This window comes from Lolium perenne, chromosome 1 (genome assembly GCF_019359855.2).
Source record: "Lolium perenne isolate Kyuss_39 chromosome 1, Kyuss_2.0, whole genome shotgun sequence".
In the NCBI taxonomy this organism is placed as follows: domain Eukaryota; kingdom Viridiplantae; phylum Streptophyta; class Magnoliopsida; order Poales; family Poaceae; genus Lolium; species Lolium perenne.
The window spans coordinates 152,740,680-152,750,689 of NC_067244.2; the positions used below are offsets into that span (position 1 = coordinate 152,740,680).

At 45.9% G+C, this 10,010-nt stretch overlaps 1 protein-coding gene across 1 annotated transcript; it reads right to left on the reverse strand.

Annotated features, from left to right (window-relative positions):
• On the reverse strand, window positions 1-2,558 carry LOC139832786 (uncharacterized). The gene is made up of 2 exons (XM_071822646.1): window positions 1,329-2,558; window positions 1-458 (listed from the first exon to the last, which is right to left on the reverse strand). The coding sequence occupies exons 1-2, from the start codon at window positions 2,541-2,543 to the stop codon at window positions 441-443; spliced, it is 1,233 nt and encodes a 410-aa protein (XP_071678747.1). The 5' UTR covers window positions 2,544-2,558; the 3' UTR covers window positions 1-440.
• Window positions 2,559-10,010: the final 7,452 nt, after the last annotated feature.

Here is a 10,010-nt window from a genome sequence, read left to right on the forward strand (position 1 = left end):
AGACTTAAATCTCTCTTTTCTGCATGACCTCCAAACACAACATATTTCTACTTCTCCAACCGGAAAACTGAGCAATTGTGTCAACCCCAGTGCTTGCGATCATTCATTACTTCGTTACAGATATGTGGAAGTTTTCAAGATATATTAAAATTTCTAAAAAATAATTTATATCATCGCTACGAATCAACCCAGTCTGCCCCAATCAAACTCCGTAGCATGAAAGAACTCGAACATACTTTCTTCACATGCGCCTCTGGAGGCATATCAATGATTAAAGCCCCAAGAGAATATATCACTTCAGTAGTTTTATCAAACTCTGCAGCCTGAAAGAACTTGAAAAGAAGTTTCTTCTACTGCTCGGCACTCCTCGGAAGGCATATGAATGATGGAGCACATTGAACAGATATCACTTCAGTAGTTTCTGGTAGCTCACTCAGACTTTAACTCGAGCTGGTGGGCTGCAAAAAAGATACTGATGCAATCAGCCAACCTAGATATGCTGGTGTTGCAAACAAAACAAAACTAGTTCCTCGTTACATAATTCTTGTCGTGGTTTTAGTTCAACTGGTGTTGCAAAAAAAAAGTACTCCCTCCATTCCATAATTCTTGCCGTGGTTTTAGTATTCTAGATCAAATTTGAACTACAATCATGACAAGAATTATGAAACGGAGGGAGTATATTAACATGGAATTTAGCTTTCTTTTGGGCAATCCATATAAGAGCATTAGTTCTCAGTTTCCCATCCTGCCTGCTCATTATCGCAAGTCAAAATCTGAATGAGCTCTAGAGATTCTGTGCCAACTTGGCAACATGTTACAATGTACTTATCCATCTAAAGATCCCCCAGCAGCCCAATTGCACATAAGATGGAAAACAGAATCTAGCTAATTAATTTAATTTCATCCCCGTAAATTGTACATAAGTGCGTCGAGCTTTTATGTTTTCTAGAGAAAAATAATCATCAGTTGTCAACTAATCTTGTACACGGTCTATTTTACTGACACCGTGTGGAGAATACAGATATGTTGTCAGGGTAAATGTGCAGCTTAACATCTGTACTAGAATCCATTTTCTGCATAGGAGAGAGAGGTAATCAATGGTATTTGCTGAAGCTACACGAGAAACAAGTAAATTCCCACTTGAGCCGATTCCCACTAAACACGTACTTTCTTCAACACATGGAAGGAAGCTCAATTTTATTTCTAGTTTCCACAAATACTACTATCATGTAAGATTTTTATCAGATATAATGCGACAATAAAAATAGGGAAATTTGTATATATCTGCAAAAGACTACCGGTGAACAACCTTCGAGTCGAGGGCTCACCTCGTTGAGTACCAAAGAAGGAGGCCACGCCATGATGTAGGGATACATATCGTCAGCGTGAAGGATGGGACATAGCCAATTAAGATCTTCCGTGTCAAGGCAGAAGGATAGGAACCAGCCAGGTAACTTGGGATCCACCTGACAGTAAGCAGACAAGTAGACAAATCCATTTTCAACCGCCATAACCTTCAGAATAACATCATCACCCGTGAAACGGTGCCTGAGCTCATCAATCGCCTGCTCCAGCGGATATCTCTTGTCCAGCATCCATCTCTCCAAACCATCACCATCGGTTCCCCAGAGCCAAACAACCAGCGTGAGTTTAATGGTGCACACGATACAGAGCTTCCCGTCCCTGCTGGCCTTGCCGGCGGTAAGTGCTTCTTGCCCTTCTACATGAGGCAGATCGATCCGAGAGAAGTGCAATGTAGCAATGTTGAGCACGCGCGCGGTGGCTAGACTCTCTGCTATCCAATAGATGGAGCCATTTACCAGCTTTCCATCGTCAGGGCTATACTTCTCGTTATAGCCAGGCTGCAACGCAGGCTGCAGCATACTTGTAGCGTCCACCCATGGTAAAATCTGCCACTCTCTGGTTTCTGACGAGAGGACAGCGGCTTGCGCTCCGTAGTCTTCGTGACAGACGCAGATAACGCGGAACGGACGTTGGTCTTCTTCGGGGGAGAGGACATGGTACTCAACGCGCATGTCTTGGCAGATCTCCTCGGGCGGCTTGGGGAAGAGATGCAAGGCACGTGTGAGGGGGTTGTAGACGGCTATGTGATCGCTGCTACAGCTAAGGAGAAGGACGTACCCATCGTGGCAGTCGCTGATTAACCACGCGGGGGCGGAGCCATTGTCGCCGCCTGGAAGGCGGGTGAGGAAGAAATTAGAGCCGCAGATGGCCGCGGTGAGGCCCGGATCGGAGCGCGGGCGAAGCGGGCGAAAAGCAGGGGTGTCGGACTCGAAGATGTGGAGGAATATGCCGAGGAGTGGGGGCGAATGGAACTCGCGGAAGCGGCGGCGGAAGGCGGGGGATGAGCGGACGGCGCGGAGGGAGGAGTGGCAGGTGAGGGCCGCGCGGACGAGAGTAGGTAGTGAGGGGAGGCGGAGGAATATCTCGCGCAGGAGGTCGTCGCCGAGGGCGGATATGGTGGTCGGAGCGGCTGGTCGGGATCTCGGCTTCTTCGGCAGCGGCGGCGGCTCGCATGCCATGGCGCGACACAGCGAATGAGTAGTTTCCACCAAGAAGAAGAAAAAAAAAAGGACCGTTAGCCCAAGAAAGCCCGTGGAATAGGGAGCAAGTAACACGGGCTGGCGCACAGTACACAATGTTAAAGTAAATCTATATCTATACCTAATAATAAAGAGAGGATTGTTTACCCTCCCACCAAATCCAATAATACACGTGACGCCACAATACCGTTTTGTTTAGTTTGTTTCCTTTTCTCTGTCAAACGAACTCCGCCCTATCCTCTCGCGCCGATCCTCCAAGGCGAAGCTCCCACGAGGGAGCGAGGAGACCGGCCCCGGGCTTGATTTGATTGCCGCCTCCGAACTCAATAGATTCTCGAACACCGCCATGTACGCCAGAGTGCAGGCCTGCTACGCCGCCCGAGCTGGAGGTTTCAACAGAGCAACTCCCCTCATCCAATCCAACCAGGATAAAGAGGTGGCAGAGACCTGACTCCACGGCGGCCACCGGTCGCGGTCGGCACGGTGATGTGCCATTCTCGTGCTTGCGTGTGGCCAAGAAAGGCTTTCTGTCAACGAACAGGGCATCGAACGAGGAGAGGAACTGGGTTGCAACCTGTAGGGGTTGCCAGACAACAAGAAAAAGATGGAGATTGGGTGAAGAACAGAGCCCCAACCTTGCAAAGATTGATTTGACTGAACAACTGTTTTCTTCCCAATCTCAGGCAGAATCAAATTACTCATAGGTTGATTTGATTGCAACAACTGATTGTTCCCCACAGATACAGCGTGATGAGGTAGAAGCTACAACCGACCGGATCTGGGTGTGGAAAGAATACGAGAGAAGATAAACACTCGGTGATTGTGCGCTCTTGCAAATTACCTTTACATGAGCGTGTGTGCGCAGGGACTCAAGCTAAAGTCGTGGGGAACTACTCACGCTTACACTGGACGGATGCATGTAGTGAAGATTCAACTCTGAACTATGATCTGACTTTCTTTTGTTGAAGTGATACTCTCTTTTCTTATCGACAAGATCAAATACCGGAAGAGCAAATTTTGCTTTCCAGAAATACAGAGGGATAGAAAAGAAAGATACTCAGGATTTTTTACACCTCCTATTGCCAGCGTGGAGGTAAGACTTACTTTCTAATATTTGTTAACAAGTGAGTCGGATTCTCTCTATGACAAACAAATATTCAAGACATATCACGTATTATATTTATGGGTATAAAGGCCTTAAGTGAATGGAGTGAGATGGCGATAGGAGCGCGTGTCTATGCTGCTACACATTTAAGGGTGACATGGTTGAAGCGACGGTAAGCACTGGACGATACGATTGAGTGCGATGTTTTCATCGACACGCTAAAACTGGCTGAATTCTACGATATGTCGTGATTTTACCTACCTGAGATTATTTTATATATCTCTGTAATCTTTTTCTTTTTCTTTCTGGTTGCAACACAACAAGGAAATTCGGGTGATTGTGCTCATAATTAATATCAAGGAGTTTTAATATTAGTCTATGTATCTAAATCTATATTTATTTAGATTTATTATATTTATATCTCAAGTTAAATATACTATATATTTTGTGTGTCTAACAAATACTAAATAAAATATGCAGTCCATGATTTATTTAACGTGGTGCCGTAGCAACGCACGGGTTTTATGCTAGTCTTTGCTTAATTAAGAAAATCGTTGATCTCGAAAGCAAAATTATTTTCTTCGTAGGAGTATTTTGCAGTGACATTTCAGACTGAACAAGGCTACATGGTTTGATGCAAAAAAAAAAATGTTACCAAATTGTGTTCACAACATCCAAAGTTGTTGCTAATTCTTCGTTCGACAAAAACATTGGATAGTCTCATGTCGCGTCCTCAAACCGTCTCCCAAAGTGATTTGGGGCGCGGCGGATAAAAAAACCTTCCCAGCCGCGTCCTCCAAAGCCGTTTTTTGTTCGACGCGGCTCGATACGGTGCCCGGTGTCCGGTGCCCCGAGCCCGTCCTCGCTACACAGGGGACGCTCCTGGGACGCTGGACACACCGAAAAGCGAGGCGAAGCGATGCGGGCCCGACGCGTCAACGGCACATAAAAAATTCGTCCACCGCTCCAGCCTAATCGCGCCTCTCCCGCCACATCGCGCCTCTCCCGCCGCGCATTTCTGCCATCCCAACATATTTGACCTATCCCGGCCGCCGATTCATTTCTCCCTCCCGCCGTCGCTACGTTGTTCCTCCCGCTGCCACCCTCTCCCCATCCATGGCGCCACCGACTGCACCCAAAAAATGGCCAAAAAAGCGGCTGAGAATCCGCCGGGCAATGAGATGAAAGGGGCGAAGGCGCCCTTCGCGAAGCCGCGGAAGGCGCCGGCTCCGAAGAAGAAGCCGGAAGGCTGGACCGATGATCAGTGGCATCAAGACTGTCTGAGCCGAAAGATGTCGACGTCGGAGTGGAAAGGACGGAGGGCGGCGCAGCTGGAGACGAAGGTGTTGGCGGCGCGCGCGCTGGTAGCACGCGTTGGCCGGGTGTATCGCTGCCACCAACGCGAGCCCATGGAGTACGACGGTGCCACCGTACATTCCGGGAGTGCTGTCCCCGTCGACATCCGGGTTCTACAACGACGGCCCCTCCGCCACTCCTGGGTGCGTGACGCCAAACTTGTCACCGCGGTACGAGGATGCGCTGCCTCATGGCGGCTTCAACCCCAACGCTATGTTCTACTCCCCGACGTATGAGGCAGGAGTCGGTCCGGAGGGCGCCCCGTTCAATGGCCGCAGGGGCCGCTCGAATTCGACGGCGCCGGTGCTGAGGAGGAGGAGGAGGAGGTGGAGGAGGAGGGGGAGGGGTGGAGGAGGGGGTGGAGGACGACGAGGACGAAGAGGACGACGAGGGTGCCGGTGAGGATGCTGATGATCTCGTGGAGGTTGACGCGGACGGCGTGAGGAGGAGGAAGAATGTCTATGCGAGTGGGCGACTGTGAGTCATGACTCCATCATCGACGCCAACCAAAAATACAGGAAGTATTGGGCGGCGCTCCGACTACACATAACCAAACCGAAAATGAAAACCGAACCGAAAAAAACCTAACCGAAACCGAATTTCAGTTTTTATGGTTTTATGGTTAGGTTTCAGTTAGCAAAACAACAAACCGAAAGGACTTCGGTTAATTCGGTTTTTAACCGAAAAAACGCGGTTAAACCGAAAGAAACCGAACGTCTAGCCTAGCATAGAATCGCGCACTCTAGGCCAGAATAACTTCGCTCATATCGTTAATATAGCACGTAAAGTGAGTTAATTACACGTTAGCTGCTGTAGCGTGTTGGTCTGTTCCCTAGTTCTTCTCTCCATAGGTTTCTAGTTTGAATCCTACAAACAGTATGCCTCATCTTGGTCATTTTTTTGTTTTGTTTTTTCTATCCCTCTTTTGCAAAACCTTTAGTATGGTCATACAAAATACATATATATTATTATTTGTCCGAAATTTCTTTATTTCTTGTTTCCCTCTTTTCCAAAATCTTTAGTATGATCATACAAAATACAAAAATGAAACATATGACCATAAAAGTTAGTTTTTATTCTAAAATTCGCGTCAACTTTGATTAATTTGGTTATTACCGAAACCGAACCGAAGTTTAATGGTTATTACCGAAACCGTACCGTATTTTTATACGTAACCGTATTAACCGAAGTATTGAAACTGTATTTACCGTATAACCGTATTAACCGTATTAACCGAATTAACTGACATTTCAGACTGAACAAGGCTACAACGAGGCCCCAAGTGGACGCCTTTGGAGGATCAATGTCTATGTGAGTCGTGGGCGATGGTGAGCCATGACTCCATCATCGGCGCCAACCAAAAATACGGGAAGTATTGGGTGGCGCACAACTTCTTCAAAGGCCAGATCCTCGACGCCATCGAAGCCAAAATGGCGGCGGCCGAGGCGGCCGCCCAGGCAGCGGCAACAGCCCCAACCCCGGAGCAAGAGCCGGCAGATGCTACTACACCTGCGTCGGCCTCTGCCTCGACGTCGACGACGGAGCATGCACACCGGTTAGATCACGACGAGTTCATCATGATCGACGGGCCTACGTCGACTTAGGATGCGCCGTCGGCGTCGCCCAACCCCTTCTTCTAATTTACATTGGTCTGTAATATGATCGCGCGTCTAGTATTTTGATCGCCGTACGATTTTGGCGGGAATGATCTCTTTTGAATGCAAACTATTTGAATTCCTCATTGGGGACAGCCTTTGGGGGACGCGACTGGGGAGCGACATCCCCCAAACGCGGCACGAATAAAACTCGTCTCCCAAACGCTCGATCCGGCGCCGTTTGGGAGACGCGACTGGAGATGCTCTTATACCCTAAAATTCTGCTACACTTTGAAAGGTTTTAATTCAATACATCTGAAATACAAAGATATAGTTCAGGGTATTTGCATGTAATTTCGTCAACATGTTATTCCTTCTTCAAAACAAATATCACCTCTGTTGTTCTACATGGACTTCCAAATACGACATGTCATTAGTAAAAAACATTGAGCAATGATTCTCACACTTTTCAGACTGCTATAAAACATTTTGGACGATGATAAAGCACGTCAGTAGTCGCAAGTATTTAGCTTCACTGTAATTGTCCATCATTTCCTTCCCTCAACAATATATTTGCTTGCCACCTGACAGTTAAAATAAAGTTCACTGAAAGAGATTTTCCTATGAAAGTATGAAACAACTATACAGGATACATTATGCTGCACCAGCCTGCAAGCTTGCAACTCCAGTTTCTACCCTGTGTAGCTTCATAGTTTGAAAGAACGTTTGCTACTTGCATCGAATGGAACGCATGATATTCTTTCAGAGCATCAAGAGGCCTGTGATATAGTTCAATGAGCACATATCACCTCAACAGTTTTGGGCAGCTTACGACAATTTTAACTGGATAAGCTGATTGCTTGGCTGCAAAACAGATACTGTTGCAATCAGAAAACATGGACAAGCTAGATCTGAATTTAGGGGAAAAAAAATCTAAGCATGGGATTAGCTTTCTTCTGGAATATATGAGCATTAGTTCATTTTCACACCGTACCTCACATCACACATCCAAATTGCTCTAGAATATTGGCCAACATATTACAGTGTAAACAATTGCATCGTTATTCTTAGCTACCTAATTGTCAAGTAATCATACGATTTGTTCATTTTTTCCTTAGCTGGTATAGTGGAGATTACACATATACTAGGATACCATGCTTTTTACTTTACAATAATTATCATTTTTCACATATGGAAGGAAAGCTATTCGATTATAATTGCTTACATACATGCATGACAATCAGAATAACTTACAAAACATTGCCAATAAAATCAAATGAGAAAACATCAGACTCATGTGACAATTTAGAATTCTCGTTAGAGAATTTTTCCTGGGGCTATGGAAGCAAACTGGCCTTTCTTGAGTTTCATATAAACTGTCACGAGCAATATGAATTAACATACTTGTGTAGGAGAGCAGCTGCATCTTGATTTGTGCAGAACTTTGGAACCATGTGAGGCTAGGTATGAGTGCAAAAATAAAGTGATATTACTCCCAGAGATGGCCCTGAGAAAAATCTAGGCAATGTAACTAAAAAGTCTATGTACAACCTGTTCCCAGTATCACCAATGCAGTGTTTGTGGTAGTTATTGTACTTAACTAGCAGGCATTGGCGCGGCGCACGCCGCGCCCGTGACATGTTGCTTGTAGAAAAATTGAGTAGTTTTGAATTAGTGCGGTGTGTGAAGTAGTAAGAGCGAGTAGGACTAAATTAATAGTGAGTAGAACAAAATTAACGTAATGTATATGTTGGAATTGTGTGTACATCAAGCTGTGCCGACTAAAGGAGTATTTCATATTGATCACCGCCAGTTTGTTGTTTCATAGGGTAGTACATAAGTAGTATTATTGCATGGAATGGTATATAGAGTATTTTTTAGGCTTAGAGATAAGTGGCGGCTAACTTGGATTGATGATAGTACATTGCTTGTGGGAGTCTGGGAGAGCATATAAAAATTTATAAATTATTAGGATGGAGGGAGTAATAAATAGTCATGCGTTCTTTTTGCCATCTTGCAAGAGAATCCTTTTGAGAGAGAGATTACGTATGCAGTTAGTCGTTTGCCTGAAATATATGCATTGGTTATTCATGTCGCCCCGTGTTGCCAAGTAATTTCCTTTGCTTCGTCTCGGTTCAGATCAGAGGTGAATGCTTACGTAGTTCCCAGGAGGCGCGAGGTGCCAAGACAGCCTCACGTGTACTGCCAAGCTAGCTGACCGATTCCTTGGATTTTTTTTCAGTTCGATCTAGTCAGGTATTCAAGTATGGATGTTAAGCGTGGAGTATTAATTGGGCCAGGCCTAGATATTGTGGGAGGATTAATGGGCGAGGCCCGGCGCAGACATTCGGTCCCTCAATAGGTGAAAAAAGGAATTGGGGTCGGTCGTCGCTATCGCTTTGTTGTCCCTGCTCCCGTGCTCTGCAGCTCGTTCTGGGCGTATCAATGGTGCTACACACAGCCAGCTTAGGGCACTGGCTAGTGGGGCAGCTGCCAACCTGCCGCCGGTGACTGAGCGGCGAACGGACGGAGATAGCAGTTGGAGACACCCGATCGAGCGGCGACCTCCTCCAGCAGAGCCCAACGGCCACCGGCCTCAGCTCATCCCCACTCCCAAGTAAGCGAAGGCGAGTTAGAACCTTAGTGTCAGTATCAATTTTCGTTAACAAATTGGTATCACGAATAATTTAAATTTAATCTATTGTTGTTCACAAATTGCAATTTAGATACCATGGGCAAAGCTAAGTATCGTATATGGTTCAGAGTTACAGTTCTTCGTGCTTTCTTTAGCTTGGCTCACCCAACGTTTTTTTGTAGCTCCGCACAGTAGGCAGATGAAGGGGGGTGTTGACATTTTCGAACCCTTTCTGCTTCTCCCGGGTGTTGTTATACCTTCTGCTTCAGTAGCATGATTGTGGTGTGGAAGAGGGCGCACTTGCTATATGAATGGCGGATGAAGGGAGGGAATGAGAGTTTGGAGCCTCGAGGCGTGCCCGAGCGACCGATTGAACAACTCGAGCAAGCGCGGATTAAGATGATAGAAACTGGTATGTTATTATATGCTTGAATTTTCAATTGTAGGTATATGACACCATATATGAATTGTGTTTCTATTTAGCTGTGGTCGAAGCTGCGCTGTCCTAGGTAGATTTTAACTAAATTTGTGGCACTAAGTAAATCAAGGAGTAGAAGTAGGAAAAGAACAACCATGCCACTCTGAAGCATACTTTAACTCTGGAACATAATCTAGGACTGTTCGTTCAACTCAAGTTTTCCTTTGTTAGTCTGCTTGGTAAATAAAACCGAAGAGTTGTAAACAGAGCAAATCTCGTAGACGCAACAGATCGCTATAAAGCAACTCTTCTGGAACAATAATAAGAACATAAGGGC

Excerpts from the sequence above, each read along its gene's own strand:
- LOC139832786 (XM_071822646.1), bottom strand. The coding sequence starts at position 2,543 with ATGGCATGCGAGCCGCCGCCGCTGCCGAAGAAGCCGAGATCCCGACCA.